Source organism: Apium graveolens, chromosome 6 (genome assembly GCF_009905375.1).
Source record: "Apium graveolens cultivar Ventura chromosome 6, ASM990537v1, whole genome shotgun sequence".
Lineage (NCBI taxonomy): Eukaryota > Viridiplantae > Streptophyta > Magnoliopsida > Apiales > Apiaceae > Apium > Apium graveolens.
The window spans coordinates 140929034-140949097 of record NC_133652.1 but is presented as its reverse complement, the minus strand read 5'-3'; the positions used below and the strand labels follow the sequence as shown (position 1 = coordinate 140949097).

At 34.6% G+C, this 20064-nt stretch overlaps 2 protein-coding genes and 1 long non-coding RNA gene across 5 annotated transcripts; 1 reads left to right on the top strand and 2 right to left on the bottom strand.

Annotated features, from left to right (window-relative positions):
* Positions 1 to 4079: 4079 nt before the first annotated feature.
* Positions 4080 to 7986, bottom strand: LOC141668283 (uncharacterized). 2 transcript variants are annotated; one of them, XM_074475100.1, is made up of 4 exons: positions 7828 to 7986; positions 6289 to 6382; positions 6093 to 6197; positions 4080 to 4809 (listed from the first exon to the last, which is right to left on the bottom strand). In XM_074475100.1, exons 1-4 carry the CDS (start codon positions 7953 to 7955, stop codon positions 4537 to 4539), a joined length of 600 nt encoding a protein of 199 aa, XP_074331201.1. In that variant the 5' UTR covers positions 7956 to 7986; the 3' UTR covers positions 4080 to 4536. The 2 variants fall into 2 exon arrangements, with proteins under 2 accessions (XP_074331201.1, XP_074331202.1); XM_074475101.1 differs by having other exon boundaries at positions 6289 to 6371; positions 7828 to 7953.
* Positions 7987 to 11024: 3038 nt separating this feature from the next.
* LOC141667556 (uncharacterized) lies at positions 11025 to 13754 on the top strand. Its single transcript, XR_012552664.1, has 3 exons — positions 11025 to 11269; positions 12364 to 12550; positions 13432 to 13754. It is a non-coding gene; the product is annotated as an uncharacterized LOC141667556 (long non-coding RNA).
* Positions 13755 to 14018: 264 nt separating this feature from the next.
* On the bottom strand, positions 14019 to 19922 carry LOC141668756 (phospholipid-transporting ATPase 1). Of its 2 annotated transcripts, XM_074475759.1 has the most exons (8): positions 19754 to 19922; positions 17927 to 19561; positions 17480 to 17786; positions 16208 to 16913; positions 16003 to 16126; positions 15653 to 15872; positions 14913 to 15371; positions 14019 to 14559 (listed from the first exon to the last, which is right to left on the bottom strand). In XM_074475759.1, the coding sequence occupies exons 2-8, from the start codon at positions 19530 to 19532 to the stop codon at positions 14340 to 14342; spliced, it is 3642 nt and encodes a 1213-aa protein (XP_074331860.1). In that variant the 5' UTR covers positions 19533 to 19561; positions 19754 to 19922; the 3' UTR covers positions 14019 to 14339. The 2 variants fall into 2 exon arrangements, with proteins under 2 accessions (XP_074331860.1, XP_074331859.1); XM_074475758.1 differs by having other exon boundaries at positions 17927 to 19922.
* Positions 19923 to 20064: the final 142 nt, after the last annotated feature.

The window sequence follows — 20064 nt, the reverse complement described above, 5'->3', positions numbered from 1 at the left end:
TGATGTGCACTTTGAGGCCCAAGCCACCAGAAGTTATTATTGGGAGTATATAAAAGGTTTTAGGTGTTGGTTGGAGGTTTGCATGTCGTTTGGTTAGGTGCACAAGTAGAATAACAAAATCTGTCCAGCAGGGGACAGTTTTGTTGCAAATTAGAAATAGGGAGATTTGACCATGTTATGGGTAGGCCCTCATTAGGCCCTGTTGGGCCTTAGTTAGAGGGAGTGTCAGAGAAGTTTTTTCAACCATAGTTCATAGGATATGAGTTAGAACCATGTGTCACAAGTTAACTAGTCAGGGCGTTTTCTGCCTAGAAAAACAGGGGAACCTTGGACTTTAGCTTAGGCCCAAGCCAGGCCCTTGAGCCACATCAAGTTTGGGAGATGCCCTAAGGTCAGGAGAGTCTTGTGTAAAATTTTTGAATGAAAACCTATAGTTTAAGGGTGTCTAATGCACTCAAGAAACCATAGATGTCATTCTGAAATTTGCACCAGTGAGCACTTTCACTTATCACATAGTTTTAAAACACTTAGGAGTGAGATTTAGGTTGACCACCATAGTTTTAAGATAGTATAAGGTCAGTAGAGTAAAAGGCCCAAGTGAGGGTCAATAGGTCTTGGATAGTTTAGTAAAGGCACATCGAGTTAGGAAGCCAAAATTTGAAGACTTTGTCTAGTTTAGCGACCAAGTGACTTAAGTTGTGAGTCGAGATCATCCAAGCCTAGTGTTGCATTATGGTGTATATGGTGTTATTTGGTATTAATATATGATATGTGATTACGTGGCTATGTGTGTGCAATTATAATTTAAAGGTGAATATAAATTAAGTGCATATAGGCCTAAGTGTCATCCGTGTTTAAATTCGGGTTGTAAATAGGTTAAGTTGGTGAGAATATATTATAATGAGAATTATTATTATTATTTATGTAGGATCTCGAGACGAGGGTAAACTTGCCATAAAGGTCGAGTGAAGCTTCCAGTTGCTCCTACCAGTCAGACCAGGCCAGCCTTTCTCAAGGCAAGTGATTCAACCTTTCTTTCGTATTCACTGTAAATAGTTCATATATCTCGATGCAATTATCCTGAGTCATTTTGATATATTTAAATCAAGCGTATCTTTTGTTTATCTTTGAATCATATAAAAATGCCATGAACCCTCGAGTACGTATTGCAAGTAGTTCAAAAGTCATATCATGATAGTATATTAAAGTAATTTGAATGACATGATAAAAGAAAGGGTAGTTATAACTCTTGGTTGATTCTCTTGATTAACATGCTGATGATTCCTAAATATTGATATCTCATCCTGATACTTGAATCCCTATAGAAACTTACCTTGAATCCTGAAAGCCAGATATTTATTAAAGTGATTCCTCATTGATTGATACCCCTCTTTCTTATCCTAAAGCTTGACAATTCTGATATATCCTGAGCTAAAGATCATTTCTTCATACCTTAACACCCTTAGTATTCATGAAGCTTATCTTCTTGATGATCCAACACCTGTACCTTGACGAGAAACCATTGCTTTAAGCCCAGTTTGGCATTACCCCTTCATATTATCCATTAGCCTCACTAAATTTCCTTGTCCAAGTTTTGACATATGAAAACCTTTTAGTTACCCTAATAGAGTAAAGTTTTGTGAATCATGGCCCTGAGATTTAGTACCATATTTCCCGTGTTTCGAGTTGATCTATAATCCCTTGATAAAAATGTTTACTATTAAAAGAGATTTTGTTATAATTCGGCATCAGTTTTTGAAATAAATAAAATGTGGGTTTTCAGTCCCAAAGGGGGTAAATGTTTTCTTTGAATAGTGGATCTGGACTGAGACGCGAGTACTTTCCACACTTATATTAGGCTTAAAAGTTGCCTAGGGATTCCCATTAATGTTTTAGAACCCAGCGAGGTTCGGGATTACTTCGCAGCTGATCACCGGCTGTAATCTGTAGCGTCATAAAATGATTTTGATTAAGATATGATTTTGAAATTGTTTTGATACAAGCAAAATAATGCCATTACCCAAAGTTTTATCTCTCGTTATCATTGGTTATGTCTCCCCATTGTCATTCTCTAATGTATATCTCGATTTATGTTTTGTATCGTACTGTTTAGCACTTATTGAGCATTTGGCTCACTCCTTGGTTTACCCTGATATTACAGCTAGCAGCTATGGTTAGATTCAAGCAGACCGCCCGTAAGACCTGTGATGCTGATGTTTATGCTCGAGTTCAGGTAGAATAAGAGATAGTAGTTTTGTGTGAGGACTCGATATTTAAAATCAACAGTAATAGATGGTAGTGTTGGGCTGTTCCAAACCCTAAACTGTAAGATCTTGGATTTGGTTATGTTTACTTCTTTTAAAAATGTTGTAATAGTTATATTTAAATTTGCTGGTTAAGTTGGGGGCGTGACATAGTGTTTTGTAATGATTTAAATGACTTCTTAATTTTTTTTGTAATGTATATTTCTTATAACTGTTTTGTAAGTTTTGAATTATGTTCATTAACTTTTATCTAGTTTAATGATAATTTTATTCTTTGTTTTTTATTTTCTAGTGTTCAGTATTTTTTAATTAATATTTTATGTGTTCTCTTATTACTTTTACGTAACACACAATGAGCATTAAAATTTTCATTAGTATTATGTATATAAATGTTGTATAAAGAAATTATTAAACATTTTATTATTATTTTGTATAAATATATTCATAAGAAAGTGTTCTGCACTTATTTTAATGAGTTCTTTAATTTTTATTAATGTATAATTCTTATTAGTAAATTCTAAATTATGTTCACAATTTTTATTTATTAACAAAAAAAAATTGTTGTTTATAAAAAAAAAGGTTTGATGCAGTTTTAGAAAGATCATTTAAGAATTTAATAAGATATCATGTTTAGTAATTTTAAATTTGTAGCTAAAGATCATGTGTCTGCTTTAAAAAAATAGTTAGGGCTGGTGCATGATATCAGTTTTTTTTAATGTCCTGGATTAACATCATTTAATATACTTTTTTTGTTTAACATACTTGTTAAACAGTTACCATTTTTGATCCTCCCTCTATATGTATATATATAAGAATATTACATGGGCTTAAATTTTGAGGTCATAAAAAAACACCAACTTGCTTAAAAATATTAAAGAATCTGCAACTCCATCTAACCAAAATGTCATAAAAAAATCGCGCCCCTTTAGTACAATGATCTATACAATTATTAATAGGGAAATTCTTAATGGTACCATCTTATAATTGGCTTTTATTGATGGTACACAAAAAAATTTCGATTTCGAGACAGTATCATCATATTATAGACTGTTTCCGAGAAATACCATTTCTGTCAACAAACGTTAGTCAAACATTAAGTCATTAAGAAATGACCATATAAATAATCGAAATTTAAAAATAATTACAACCATATAACATTAACACCATTGCAATATTATAATGAGAATAATCAGTTCAAGCTATTCATAAACATTAACAACCATATTAAATATTTATGATTTAACGTTTATGAACAGATACTCATTATGATACAAAGGTACTTGCGACCACGTAATATCCCGTTATTTTAAAAAAAAGTATAATAATATTATGATAAAAAGAATTAAAATTTGTTAAATATTAAGATATTGAAATTAGATTATACTGAGCTTAGAATTTGGATCGGCTTTGAAAAACGAATACTAGTAAGCTAAGAGTTAGAATTTTATAATATTATATATGATATTCTTATTTTTCGTCTTTATTATTAAAATTTGTAAGAATTTCCTAATACACAAATAAGCAATAGTGTAAAATTCGTAACAAATTCATTTTAAATCATAATTTATTAGTTCTAGATTGTTCAGAATACTCTTTTCATCCCCTATCATTTTCGTATTTTGTGGTTCAAAAAAAAATGTCATTTAAAGGATCCAAAAGTACAAATATATATGGGCAAAATTTAGTAATTGTCATTTAACATTTGACCAACGTTTGTTGACATAAATGGTATTTCTTGGAAACAGTCGATAGCACGTCTAGAAGTCGAAACATTTTTGTGTACCATTGAGAAACGTCAATTATAAGATGGTACCATTGAGAATTTCCCTTATTAATATAATGTAATTCACACTTGGCGAAAATCAAATTGCAGCTCACCCTCAAATAATATTGTTGTCAATGGACATACAACAATGGTTGCGAGATTCCAAAAAAAAATCTTCAATTTCTTCAGGGAAAAAGGTGATTTTCCAGCTTCCCTCTATCAATAGTTCACACTTTCAAATACAATACCTATTAGAATCTGTAGTCCTGCATTCTAGATTTGCATATCCATTCGATGTTTGGGAAAAAATTTCTTTGATTTAGACATAGCATTTTCAATTTGTGGACATCACCTTGGATTAAATAAACCTTCTCAAATGATGACTGACACACCTAATCTGCTCGCAGTTATGCAGATATTTTAGATCGTCCAGTACACTTTCAAGTTTTGATCGACACAATACTCTGATCGACTCTCATTTCTAAGTTTGTTGAGTTAAATCAAACTTTATTCATCTGCTTCAATGGCTGCAATCTCATACCTGATTTCTTCAAGGTGTTCATTTATAGTAGTTACAGCATCCTGCACACCATTAATTGCTCCCTTAAGAGCATTATCATACTCTGCATCTGCTTCTGCATCTTCAGTTCCAGCAGCTTCAGTTATCTCATGGACATGGACACACTCATGCTGCATTGGCTCCTTGAACTTGCAGTTCTCATGGCTCACCAGACGTTCCGAAGGACGACCGGCCTTCTTTAAGACCTGTATAGTGGCTGTCTAAAAACAAGTGAATACGTTATCAGACAATGGATGCATGCAGACATACTATATAAAATGGAATATATAAACATTTTTACATGCAGAAATGTGCAGGTAAAAGTTGCTTTTTTCTTATAATTGTGGCTATTACAGAATATAAATACTGTTGCAGGTAAAAGTCGTTCAACTGAAATAGACCAAATGTCTAAAACAAATGGGATTTTAGACGGTTTAGGCATTTAATAATTTCATAGAACCCTACCTACAAATACCAAACTAAATATCGATTAAAAACTTAATCAAATATAAAATAAATAATCTGACAAAAACATATAAAATAAATAACAATAAGCTATAATTCTGAGAATCTGCACAGGCGGGAAGGCTGTAAATTTCTTACAACATCCATCTGCATAGGAATGGGTTATACAAATAGAATAAAGCAAACATGAAGCAGTAGAGTTTCATCGAATTACCAATAGAACTCGTAGTATCACCAGTTTGGAATATTATAATAAAATAACAAACACCACAACATCGTAAAACACTTGAGGGCCACTGGTCAGATCAGAATGAATGAGCTGAATTTAAAAAAAAAAACTGGAAGAACGGAATGATTAGTAATGTTGCATGAAGAATGATTATTAGGTAAAGAATTTCTGAACCATTTTATTGATTGTAGATTCCAATACTGTCTTTTATCATGAAGAACATCTAATGCATATTATGTACAGATTCTCAAATTAATAGGAAGATTGTGCTTGATGCACAAGTCTTCCGCATCAACAGGTCTGATCTAATCCTAACTTTTTATAAAGTGACTGTTTATTGCAATTCAAACTCAAGTGTAGAATCACGATTCGAGGGTCATGCCATGGAACCACAAATGGATCCCTCATCCAGTATCGTAATTCCATGTCATTAGTGGTGGACAAAAAGAGAGGAACGAAAGAGACTATGAAGGAATAGAAACAGAAAGAAAAAACAGGAAACAGAACAGATGAGAGATAAAAATACAATATAAGCATGAACTACAGTTATATAAGATTTAGAAATTAAGGAAAATGAAGAAAATGAGGGAAGGAAATGAATGCGAATAGAAGAAAAAGTGGTTAAGGAAAGGATGCCAAAAGTGTCACAAAATTAACTTTTCTAAGATGCAATGTTTCAAAGTTCAAACTAGCATAATGTAACAAGCATATAGAATTCATGCAATAGTGTCTCTGAATATCAGCTCTAGAATTTCGGCCTGGTATTTTAGAAACAGTAGTTAACACCAGTGCAAAGAAATAGAGAGATACCAGATTCAGTTTCTGTTTTTCTTTTATTTGTACAGATCTGAGCAGGTGAGCTAAATCTTCTCGGCCATACGCAGGACTCATAAATAGAGATTCCATTTCAAGTACCTGAGCTATTCGAAAACTCATGTTACACATATGCCCTGGGAGGCTAGTCGTGGAAGAAGATAAAAAAAATAATGTTGAAACATGAAGTAACCTGTTTTGAGCAGTCATTAAATTCTACTGTGACCTCACTGCAAAGTTGCTGATAAGCTGCATCTGATCCTGAAACCATGTAGTCTGCAAATCCACTGATAAGAAGTATGGACACTAATATATCACTGACCAGGTTATAGTACTGAAACTGGAGCAGACAGCTTGAAGTAAATATATACAAAATCGGATTGCTGAACAGTCAACCAAACAAACATATATATGAAAATGTATCATATGCAAGCCACAAGGCATAGCACAAAAAGAATCTATTTGGAGTTTTGGACCTGATCATCTTCTACTCCATTTTTTCTCTCTAATTTTTCTATTTAGTTGACGATAACCTATTATAATTGCAATTAAGAAGAAAAAAATATTAATGCATTTAAGTACCGAATAATTGTTATAACCGGTAAAACAATTTGACTCAAGCTCTTGCTTTAGTCAATTAATGGGTTTACCATCAATTCAAGCTAATCCTTTTGTTAAAGGACCATAAAATTTGGCCACCTCGCTAGTTCAGCAGTATCAATTAAAATTTGATAAATCACACATAACGACATGGTCCAGACTCAACAAGATACCTAGCTGAACTAATACTAAAAATATCTATAAAGCCTCCCACCGGCCACCTCTGCACAACATTTTCCCTGACATCAGCATGCTCCAGGTAACATTAAACCAACACACATGAGTCCATGACCACACTGATGTAAAACAAAATTGACACAAAACAATACGCAAACAATGTGTAAAGTATTGTGGAATTTTTAAAGTAGTACAGTACCTCTTATTGTTTATTTTAGTTAGTTATCTTTATTTTTATCTTTTAAACTTAATTACAATCAGAAAAACAGATTAGGCTTATTAACTACCTGGTCAATAATTTTAGTCAGAGCAAGTATTTTCGAAAAAAATAGGAACACAAAAACAAAAGTAAAGAGTTGCCACTACCCTATTTCCTATACCGTCCTTCATCACCCACATAAACATAGAGTAAAAAGTTCCCAATACCCCATTTTCAAAGCCGTTCCCCATCATCACATAATCCTAAAGTAAAACTTCCTAATACCCTAATTTCCGATGCTGTCCCAAATCACCCACATAAACCTAAAGTAAAAAGTTCCTAATACCCTAATCTCCAGCGCCATCCCCATCCAGCACACAAACTTAAAGTAAAAAGTTCCTATTACCCTAATTTCTGATGCGTCCCGAATCACCCACATATGCACTATGTTTACCAACTCAAGTTCCAAACTTGCGAATCAAATCAGCAATTACACAATGAAATCAATTGCAACAAAATTGGTGGCTCTCTGTCCCAATCATTTCAATAAACTTGCATACCTAATAAAAATTAGAATATAAAGTTATAAACTTAAACCCTAATTTGTTCAATTCATAACAAAAGAGTTGGTAAAAATCATAAAGATGAAATCTTTACTAACAAAAGAGTTGGTAAAAATCATAAAGATGTACAAGAACATAAGTAAATTAGCCCTAAATATACATACAAACGTATAATGAGAAAGATTATACGAACCTTTTAAGGTGGGCATAAGCTTGGGCTCTACGCTGCTGTATGTTAATGAAATTGCGAAGTAATTTTAGGGTTTCCACAGACATAGCTTCTGATGATGAGATCTTCACCACCCTCTCAAAATCTTCCATGGAGTTGCTATTTATTTTTTTTACTTTTATTTTGTTTGGTACAGGCATGTCAATGGATCGGGTTTAGATCGGATCGGCCTAAATCCATATCCATATCCATTTATTTTTCCGGATTCGGATTCGGATCGGATCGGCTCCGGATATTTTATAAGCCGATTCATATCCGGATCCGTTCGGATCACGGATTTCGGATCGGATATCCGCTCCATTTATGTATATTTATTTTTTAACTTCAATTATTACAATTTTTTTAAAAAATTGACAATTTTGAAAAATATTAAAATACAAGTAAAATATAACGAAATCCAAAATAAATTACGAACTAAAATTCGCTTTTTGAAAAAAACATACTATTCGATTGTACAGTATTTTAATTCTAACAATGAAAAAAATTGATGTTGCAAAATGAAAGTGTTATATGAATTGAAAGTTGGATTATGCGTCTCTAAAAGGTAAAAAAATTAGAGTTATAGAAATGGACTAAACTATGAAGATCGAACCAAACGAAATATAGATAATGAGACTTGACTCGAGGATAATGGGACTTGATTCGAGGATAACGGGACTTGACTTAGAAATAAATGTGTTATATGAATTGAGACTTGGGTTATGCGGCTTTAAAAGGTAAAAGAACTAGAGTTATAGCAATGGACTAGACTACAGAGACTGAACCGAACGAAATATACATAATGGATTTCACTCGAGGATAATACGTTCAAAATTATAATTATTAAAAAATATTTTTTATTACATTATATATATATAAACCGGATCGGGTTATTAACGGATCAGATCGACCTAAATCCATATTCGCTCCATTTATAATCGGATTTTTCTTATCGAATCGGATTTTTAATAGTTCGATCCATATCCACTAAAATGGCCTCGGATCGGATCGGATCGGGTCGGATCTGATTTTCGCTCCATTGACAGACTTAGTTTGGTATTCTTATATGCTCGCTCTCTTCGATAGACTGCAAACGAAAAGTTACGAGTACCGCTATCTTTCCATTAATATTTAAAAAAAAAATTATCTCATTATATTAATTTTTTAATATATTAAATATATAATAATTATAGATTTATAATCTATACAAAACTATAATAATCGAAATATATTATAATTTATTTTAACAATTATCCCCTAATTTTAATTATTAAAAAATAAAACTAAACAATATAATTTATCCGCTAAACTACTATATTGTTAAATTACTATATATAGTCTCTGTATCATACTAAACTACGATCAAGCTTATCCTATTATTTTTATTATAAATCAATAAATATTACATATTTATATAAAATCTATTAAAATTGTAATCTAATTGGAATGAACAATTTTTTAAATATTAACGAGTACCGTGCATTGCACGGGATTTAAGTTAGTAAAAATAATATGATAAACTCTGGTCGTCATTCACTAGGATAAGTATATTATGTCTAATAATTTAATAATTTAATAGTTTAGCGAATATAATACTATTTATTTATTTATTTAATAACCAAACTTAGAGGATAACCGTTGAACCAAATTATATCTCATTTAAATTATTATAGTTTAGTACTATTTATTTTTTTAAACAACCAAAATTTGGGAATAATCGTTAAATCAAATTATACCGCATTCCAATTATTATAATTTAAATAATATGATAAACTGTGGTTGTAGTTTAGCAAGATAAACATACTATCTAGTAGTTTAACAACTTATTAGTTTAACGGATATGATACTATTTTTTATAATAAATAGGATTTACCATTGAACCAAATTATATATCATTCCAATTATTATACTTTAGTATAGATTGGTGATCCTGTTTTGCAAGTGAAATTTCATAATTTAGAAATTAATATTTTACATCCCAAAATTTTAATATATGCAATAAAATGCATAACTAGACCTAAATTCTTTTAAATTTGGCCGCTAACTTGGTCACCGGCATTGTAAGACGATTTGGCGTATCACCGGTAGATAAGTTGGGCCAAACATTCTAAAATTATGATATTTTGGTAATTATCTTTATAAGTCTGATTAATAGAAATCGAAATCTCAATCTCAATTCTATGCATTAATATCCAGACTAATATTTTTGATATATAAAATGAGAACGCATTTTGTTAATGTATAAATCATACCCTCGACATCTCTTGGAATTTCATATCATTCTCATTTTTAATTTATCCTCATTTTCATACCGTTCATTCCTTCCGCATCCGCGCCACGATCCAAGCGCCTCCTAGATTAACAAATATTCCCTCTGTCCTCCTTTTTTGGATATCCCTTCCAGTTGTTTACATTTCAAAACTTTCCAAAAATGGTAAGGTTTTTATAATTTTTAAAATAACTACATCCACTACTTCTCTCCACTATACCCACTTTATACATATAATATTAATCGGTTATAACGACTCGTACATTTCTGTAATATTTAAATGTGTAATTACTAAATAAATAAATTATGTGTATGGGTTCTGTCAGCTAGATATTATTTTTTTAATATTTTATTAATTATGTGTGATCGATGGTGTTCGTGTATCAATTGTGTAATTCGTTGTGAAGCTGTGTTGTGTCACTTTTACATTTAAAGGTGATTTTATTCAGGATTTATTTCCATAAATACTTGGGTTATCCCTAAAAATCATTTTTATGACTTCATAATTTTATTAATTAATTTTAGGAGTTTTTAAAATTGAGAAATCAATATTTCATCAATTATTTAGTCATGTATGATTTTCTGATTTCATTTATTTATAAAATCCGTATTTAATTCCATAATTCTTCAAAAATTATGAAACTCATATTTATTTAAGTTTGGAATATTCCGGGAATTTTAAAATTATTTTGGAGATTTTCGGGATTAATTTTACCCGTGCGTTGATTCGCTTTATCGTTAAAAGCCAATATTAGTTGCATTCTAAAAATGGGTTAAAAATATTGAAATTTGTATTTAATAAATTTCGGAACATTTATAAAATTTTAAGGTTATTTTGAAATTAATTTTAATAGGGGTATGTGTCTTTATATTTACAGCTCGGTGTCCGAATTACGATATTTTCGTCGCGGGATTATACAGTCTGATACTAATAAAACAAAAACAAAAAGGGGGGGGACTGTTGTTGTCAATCGGGCATAACCCGACTCTTTCCTCTCCAAATCTCTCGATCTCTCGTTCTCCTCTCTCCCTCTGCAACTCTCTTCATCTCTCTTTTTCTCTCCTTCTCTTTTCCTTTTCTTTTCTTCCGTTTCTTTCCCCTTTCTTCCCCGTTTCCCCTCCGTTTTGGGCGAGTTCCAGTCGCCGGCTGGTTTTCCGGTGAGTTGCCTGTTAGTTGATAGCTTCGAATACATATATATACATGACATAATTGTGCGTATATGTGTGTGTGATGGTATTTGTGTTGCTCTGTTTTCCGGCCTGTGGCGGCTGGGTTCCGACTCATTTTCTGGTAATATGCGTGCGTGTACCTGTGCGCACACACACCTGTAGCTGGTTGCCTGTTCTGTGTTGGGCTTTTATTTTGCTCCGGTCGCCGCCGGTTATTTTCCGGCTGGTGACGGGGCGCGTGTCTATCACGCGGCTTGTGTTCTGTTGCCCTGTTTTGCAGCGCGTATGCGTGTTCCTGTCCTGTGGTTTATTTCGTGTTACTGAATATTTTAATTTCCAGTTATTTTGTGATGGAAATTATTGCATTTTGCGGAATTTAATTATTAATTTAATCGATGAGATTCGTGTCAGAAACCCGTATTTATCGGGTACCCGCGAGTTTTATCGCCGTCGGCGATGAGCTGCGGCGAGCCGACGTTGGACTATGATGATGCGATCTGAGTCCTACAATTTAAAATAAAAAATACGATTTAAAATGCGAATTGCGAATAAAACTATAAAATACGATTAAAACCTAAAAACACGACTAATAATTAATAATTGTATTTAATTGGTAATTGAGAATTTGGAGTGATATTGATGACTGAAATCGGTGGTTGGGTTTTAAATTACGATTAATTGTGGTTGAGATTGTTTTGACGTCGGGATGTTCGACAGGTTAGCCGATAATCAAAGGAGGTGCTGCCCGATTTCCGGAAAATTTAATTACGGAAATACGAGGCCGTACCCAATGGCTATCGGAACGTCGATCGATTATATGTAACTATTTTGTACGAAATCTGATTATGTGTTGTGATGAAATACTTTACGAAAATCGATAACCCTAATTTCATAAAAGGATAAATATACCTATTTTCTGAAAACGAACACCGAACCGACATTCGAAGACGTGAACCCTAATTGATACGTGTATTATTATATGAAGTATTACGAGTCGGGTTTTGTTATCGTTCGGGTAGATGGTTAGCGAGGATATGTCAAGCATAATCGAAGGTCTAAGTTGGGGTGTTTTGACTTTGTAGGTGCTAGTCAGAAGGCCCAAGAGTTGGCATTGGAGAGCCTAGTGGACAGTCGACGAGCTCAGTAAGGTTCCAATCGAAGGACCTGAGTGTTGGAGTCGAATCCAGGATAATCTAGTGGTTAGGCGATAAAGCCAGAGCGTTCGTGTCGGCTCAAGGCCAATCGGTAATGTTTGTAAAGCTCTGCAAGGTAAGTACCCCTGACCATATCCTTATGGTTCAGCATATATGAATATAATGTTGTTTTATTCTCATAGTGGGACATAATGATTTAAGTTACGTATTCCCTGGGTTTTAAATTGTTTTGCTAACTTGTGTTTTGGGGGAAAAGTAACTTCTGAAATACCTATCTCTAAATTTTGAATAAAATGAAAATGTTTTGGAAAATGTGCTGTGTTATAATTGTTTTGACAAGAGATAGGTAAGTGATTTGGAAAACTAGATAAAATGATCAGATAATTGGATGAGTGTGCGTAGAAGGCCCGTAACGGCCTGAAAGTTAGCGTAAGAGGCGAAGTGGTTGTGCACCCTATTATAACCACCAGCCCAGCGTGACGGAGACCTAGCTAGTCTCTGAGTTCCGGAACAAGTTTCATAGGATAGCCTGATCAGCTGTCTCACCAGGGATCATCCAATACTTTTATATCTGAGCAAGTGATTTTAAGGTTCCCGAAGAGGAACAAGTTTTATAGGTCCTATGATTGGACAAGTTTTATAGGTCCTGTGATGAGACCAGTTTTATGGTTCCCGTAACGGAACAAATGATTTTGGGTCCCTGTACGGGACAAATGGTTTTATGGGTCCTGCGATGGGACGAAAGATTTGAAAATGAAAGAAGCATGCTAAAATTGAAATTGAAATTTATGCACAGCAGACAACTAATGATTTGGTTTTACAGAGCATGCTAGTTTTGATATCCAGTTCGTACATGTTTTACTTGTTTCCTAGCGAGTTATGAATTCTGTTCCTATAATTGTTTATCATAAACTGTTTTTGATTATTATTTATATAGTGGTGCTGCTGAGCAATTGATTGCTCACCCTTGCAAAATATTTTACATATGTATCGCAGATACCTAGGAGATTCTTCAATGGTAATCGGGGCAGAGTTCCAGTTCCTTGCGTGTCAAGCTCCTCTGAGGTAGTTGTGCTGGACCCAAGCGGGTCTGTTGAGTTGTTGTACAAAGGTAGTATTGTCAGGATTATCTTTAGTAAGTTGGTTTTGTGAGGATTGTAACCTAAGTCATACTTAAACCTAGAAAAGATCTTGGAAAAAAGGGGTTGTGTTTATTTAATAATGTTGAGTTGGATTATATTAAGTTGTTGTTGTTATGGATGACGTCAACTCCTGACCTCGTGGTTGAGGCCGTCACATCGGTCCCACTATTTTACTCACTTTTTTAACTTGCCTCCATTATTTTATCATTTTTCTTAAATTTCGCGCCCCACCCAAATGTAAATATTTGGGAGGGACGGAGGGAGTACAAAACTGTAGTCATCCAAACAAGATCTTCTGAACAAAAAGCTAGCTTTTATTAAACATCAAAATGGATTCATAGGCTACCTTTTTAAAGATCAAACAACGATAAATTATTGATAGCCTAAAGAGCCAGCTTTCCTTGAGAAAGAACATGAAACCAGAAACATTAGTTTTGTATATCACCACATAAAGATTCATTTCATATCAACTTCATACAAAAATGTAACATAAGTTCATATTGAACTCTGTTCAAGAAAAGAGATATAGATGTTTACAAGTGTTCTAATGAATTCTAATGTAATACAATCAATAGCTATGACGTGGAACATACACTACCGTAAATACACATCTAATTACTATAACCCTTCTATCCTTCGGACAGCAAACGATGAAAACTCTGCATGCAATGGAAGAAGCTCACTGAACTGAAGCAGCCTAAAAAATATCATCTTTTTCTTTACAAAGAATTAAAAAAAAATACAAGCACCATAATACATCCATTATCCTCTTTGAGGGTCCGAAACCGAGTTCATTTCTACTTCTGAACTCCCAAATTCCCTCAGAGTACCAAACTTCTCGGCTTCTCTTGCAATCTGAATATCAGATGGTCTAAAGTATTCAACAACTATTTTTACAACAAAGCGCGGGAGTAACCCTGCTATAACACTGCCAAGCAAGCACAACCAAAACATTCCTGTCCCCGCAACATGAAAAATTGCCCTGCAAGATATATATGGATTTTCTTATTACTACCAGTTACATCGCAAATTATTTTTGGACATATTCATATCAAGATTCTAGGAAAGAAGTGTCAGTAGAGGTTTAGATTACTCCACTGTGCCAAAACACAGCATAAAGAATTTGCAAGCTTATGGAACAACAGAAATATATTCAATTATCAGCTTTAATAAAGCCAACAGTTTGTAGAAAACAATTTTTCTTCAGGTTGCAATAATCAATAACTGGTTACTTTTTTTAGGGGGGTTTGGGTATTAATTTGAAGCCTAAAGGAAGCTTCAAACTCATGCACCATAGCACTTGGAGGAGAACTGAAGTTAGGATAGAGAGCATACCAGTAACCAACTAGAATAGGTACAGCATCAATAACCATGACACAAATCCAAGTTGCAACTATAGATCCCCAAATGCTTGCATGGGCAAGCCATGACCATCGATAGACATCCATGGCCAAGTGTACATTAACCAAAATAACCACCGCAAGTGTCCAGAGATCCCCTATGCTTGCAATATCAATATCAGTTCCCCAATATGGGAAGAGGGCAGTAAAGAAGATTGCCATACTTTGCCACAAAGTATCAATCATTGTTACCCAAAACAGTTTTGTGTTGTAGCTTTCATTTCTCTGTCCAGCTCCATAAAGCTGAGGATGTTTTAACAAAGTCATTCTGCTTAGATCTTTATCAAGAATCCCAACAATAATGGTAGGCAAAGAACTGTAGATAATTGAATACAACACGCTGCTCCATTCGTTGATCGCAGTTGTCAAGGTAAAACCTGTAAACAGAGCATACCTGGGAGCACATATATATAATGAGTTGATGTAGGCATAGAACTATAGTAGTAGATGGATATACAAGTACACGGACACTCACACACAGATAACAGATATTACGAAAAAATTTAAACCTTTCTTCACTTCACAAATTGTGTTTGAAGTAGCTTAAATCAACATTATTAATCAAATGCAGGGACACACAAATCACTACAAAAATCTCTCTCAACAAACTTAAGCAGATAAGCTATTATTACTAATTACATACATCAAATAGATTTATGACCAGAGGGAACTCACCAGAACAAGACAAAGACGAACACCGCATTTCTGTAAAAGTTATAGAGGATCATGTATCCCATTCGTTGGTAATTCCAATGTCCATGGACCAACAGAAGAGGCACCAAGAACCTGAACTGCCCCATGGCAAAATCTGATGCCATCACAGCTTGCCGCCCTTCTTGGCCACTAATTCCAATTCCCACATCAGCCATTTGGATCATTGAGACATCATTAGCACCTGAAAATTATTTATCAGTTTATATATTTAGATCAATCCACCATAGGATGTCACATATTAATTTTCTGTACTCACAATATACTGGAGAATGTCGCAATCAGAATAATGAAAGAAGACAAATGGTGCATACCATCCCCGATAGCAAGGGTCATGTCTGAAGTTCTCTTCTTTATGAGGGCAACAATTCCTGCTTTCTGTAAAGGAGCCACTCGACAACATAATACGACAGTACATCTACTGGCTACCTGGAAAAGCTGGAACATGAAGAAAAACAATCAGAAAAGAAACAAAAAGTGGGCTTTCAGAGAAACTGTGAATGATAAAGCTAGAGGTACCTGTTCTTCAAGCTCAGTATCTAGGATATAAACAAGACTGGTTCCATCAATTATCAAGCCAGTTGTACCAAGACCATCTTCAGAACTTCTACCAGTGTTTTGTGTATCAACAGATACACTCGAGATCTTTTTGAGCAAAGTCAATGCATCATCCAGACTCTTTTTACATGACTCCTTAGACCTATTGTTTATTACAATCTGTGTCATCCTTCTTGTTAAAAGCTTACAAGAGTAACCAATTGAAATTGCAGTTTCTTGCTTGTCCCCGGTCAAAACCCAAACTTTAATATCTGCCCTTCTTAATGACTCAATTGCTTCTGGCACACCTAGTTGCAGTTTATCCTCAATCCCAGAGGCACCAAGTATAGTGAGATTGTTTTCCACATTAATGGCAACCTTGCGAAGTAAAGCAGCCCTGCCCATTACAGCAGTACTTGCTGTCTCATAAGAAGACTGCCATTGCTCAAACTCGGAAGAACTTAATTCCCGCTTTCCGACAACAAGGGTCCTCAAACCCATCGAAGAAAAGGCATGGAGGTGGGCCTTTGTTTCTGTTGTGTGAAGATTAGAGGATTTGTCTATAACATTAAACATGGATGTGTCAGCACCTTTTACAAAGACTTTCATTGTTCTGTCAGGACACCCTAATATGACTGACATCCTCTTACGATCACTATCAAACTCATGCATACCCAAAACATTGAACCTGTACAGCCAGATATTAAGCTCAATAAGGTCATGATAGAGTTTATATGAACAAAACCGCAATATGGCAAGGCCTTGCAGACACAAGTATAAACTGGCACAAACTAGTTTATGAAGTAAATTGAAGAGAAAGCAGGAGAGAGCATAAACATTAATAAGCATCTAGAATGATGTTAAACTGATAGGGGTATCACCCTACCACACACCAGTACCCATCATTATTTTTCATTTTTTTATTCGATACCGACTTGAAACACTTGGCAGTGTAAAATTTACGTTTATGGTTTAAAGAGAGAACTAAATTATTACTTGATTCGAACTAGAATTTTGTAGTCAATTATTACACTTCTACTTCAACATTTTAACTGTAGTCTAACCCCAAAAGGTAGTAGAAGCTTCAGGTCTAATTATTTTTTGTGTCTCTGAAACATAAGCTTCTAGTCCATATTATTAACAGAAGCTGCATGAGTTAATGCACTGACAAGCATAATAACATTATAAAGTGGGGATTTCCATATAATTGCGTTAATGAGATACGTCCATGTCAAGAAAAAATGGCCAAATTACCTCTGTTTATCCCCTTGAATATCAATAACTATGTGACCAGAAGTTCGCTCTATCAGCATATAACCGTAGGCAGCAGCGGCATAAACCAATGCCTGCTCATCTGGTGATTCTCCCTGATAATCAATCAGTCTCTCAGCAGGATCAGCGCTGGGAACAACAATAGGAACAATGGTGTTGCAAGCTGCCAATGCAAGGAAGAAATCATGAATGCTGTTACTTTCAATAGTACCCTTTCCACTTTTTAGCAGTCGTAAAAGATCGGGATCAACCTTCACATTCATCTTTGGCTTCAGCACTAGTCCATCCACTGAAAATAAATCAAACTTAATAATATCAGCATATTTTTCGAAGTTAATTTTCAAATAAATTGGTTTTCTGCAAAAAAATTGGGCATAACTGTAAATACAGAGAAGAAATTACGGCCTTCCTAAACACAAATTGTCTCACCTTGAACACTGTATCCAGATTGTTCATCTTGCAAACTTGCTTTTGAGCCACTGTAGTCCACACCAGCAATTGTGGCACATTGAAATTCCATTTTGTTCTCCGTTAATGTCCCAGTTTTGTCAGAAAATACATACTTAATCTGACCTAAATCTTCGTTTATATTTAAAGCCCTGCACTGGAATCTTGAATTTGAACTTTCATCATACAACTGATTGTCACGGATCATAAAATAAGCCTGACCAATACGGACAAGTTCCATTGATATATACAATGAGATTGGAATCATGATCTGGAAAACAATAACGCACATAAGGAATGTAAAGACTATCTCCATTCCCCACCCGTAGTACTTGTAGTTATCATTCTTTCCATCAGAAAAATCCTTTCTTCTGTAAAAGGGCATGAAATCTAGCTCATCTCTATGACGCCTCAACCAAACTGCCGCACAAATAGATACGATCGTACACAAGCTAACAAGGAATATTGAGAGGTAAATGATCTCCTTGTTCATATGGGTTTCAAGGCGGCTTCTCTTTGAAGGGGCTCCGGAGCTGTTGAGCATAACCTTGGTCTCCCTGCCAGCATAAACTGCAACACCAACTGCCCAGGCAGTGTTCTTCAGCATGCATCCTCGCAGAACAATATTGGAAGGTCCAAGAGACATACGCTTCCCATCAATCTCCATATTTGCCTGGAATCCATAAATATTTCTATTGGGTTTTTCACACTTGATCAGCCCGCTAATCTTGTCATGCTCTAGATTCTTTGCTAGGGTCTCTTGCTTTGCATATCTTGTCTTTAAATTAGACTCTCCATCCAAATTAATGGTGAGGATATAAGCAACACCAGTTGGGTCACTAGTTGAAAGCACTACCATATCACATGGTAATGTTTCATTGGCAAAAACTTTAATAATCTCGCCTACTCTAATATCTTTTGACTTCTTATGTTGAAATTGACCATTGACCAAAACAGATGCAAGCTTGTTGTTCTCAATTTTATCAGATCGATGCCTCCTATAATCCTCATAGGCATCCTTAACAGCACTAACTAATAACACAAATGTCAACGGAAGTAAAGAAGCTGTTCGACCAAAAACAGCAAGCTGGGGAAGTTGATTAAGAATGGCAATCGCAAGAAAATAAATATACGCAACCCTATGGAACTGTTCAAACAAGTTCCTAGGCAAGAACGTGAGGACCGAATACTTAGCAGTCCTAATAGAATTCCCGGCAAATTCAAACTTCTCATTCGTCTTTATAGGATCATTTATATACACTAGCCTAGCATCCTCATCATTAATCTCTCTCTGCGACAACCCAAACCCATCCGAATCAGCACCTCTAGACCTCGCTCGTGATCCCAAATCAACAAAATTCACCTCCCTAATCGAATTACTGGACCTAATGGAAGACCCGCCTCGTAAAGACGAAGAATTTCCAACATTAGTAGGCCCAAGAGAATTACTATTACCACTAGAGCTATTACTCTCCATCCTAAACGACGATTTGGATGAATGATTCCCAGAATCAGACATAAAAAGCTGGTCTTTTTGAAGGGTATCTGGGGTTTTAGGTGAAGAAATCAATAAAGGTCTAGAGGCCATGATCTAGAGATCACAGACCACTTAAACAGCTGAAACAGAATAATCAAACAATTCATCAAACACCCAGAAACAGATCAGTAGAAAACACAAAAGCCAAGATTCAAAGTAGTAAAAATTCAACAAGTAGAATGTAGGAAAGAGCAGTTAAAGACAGAAGAAAGACATGTATAAAGTGAAAGGTGAATGTATAGTTGGCAAAATGAGGAATGTCGGAAACTTACTTGAAGGCACAACAAGACATTGTAGAGAGGATGAAAATTCAAAGGGTCAAAGGAAAGTCGAGAGGAGAGAGATGGACAAGGGGCAAAGGCAGGCAAAGGAAGAAGAATTGGAAGATGAGAAAAGTCGTAATAGGCGACAAACAAAACAATCCCATTTCTTTTATTTTATGTATGTAAGGGTAAGTACCCCTGTTATTTGCTCGTCAAATTCTTTGGTGTGTTTGTTTTACTTTTACACACAACCAAGCTGTTTGCCTTTTTTCTTCATACATAGCTTCTTCGCATTTTCTTTGGTAAACATTACTTCCTCA

Coding starts and splice junctions, on each gene's coding strand:
- LOC141668283 (XM_074475100.1), bottom strand. CDS start 7,955: ATGGAAGATTTTGAGAGGGTGGTGAAGATCTCATCATCAGAAGCTATG. Junction 6,383..7,827: donor GCTTATGCCCACCTTAAAAG/GTTCGTATAATC, acceptor ACTTCTTATCAG/TGGATTTGCAGACTACATGG. Junction 4,810..6,092: donor AAAAACAGAAACTGAATCTG/GTATCTCTCTAT, acceptor ACTTGTTTTTAG/ACAGCCACTATACAGGTCTT.
- LOC141668756 (XM_074475758.1), bottom strand. CDS start 19,532: ATGGCCTCTAGACCTTTATTGATTTCTTCACCTAAAACCCCAGATACC. Junction 16,914..17,479: donor ATTCAAGGGGATAAACAGAG/GTAATTTGGCCA, acceptor CTGGCTGTACAG/GTTCAATGTTTTGGGTATGC. Junction 16,127..16,207: donor ATACTGAGCTTGAAGAACAG/GTACCTCTAGCT, acceptor TTCATGTTCCAG/CTTTTCCAGGTAGCCAGTAG.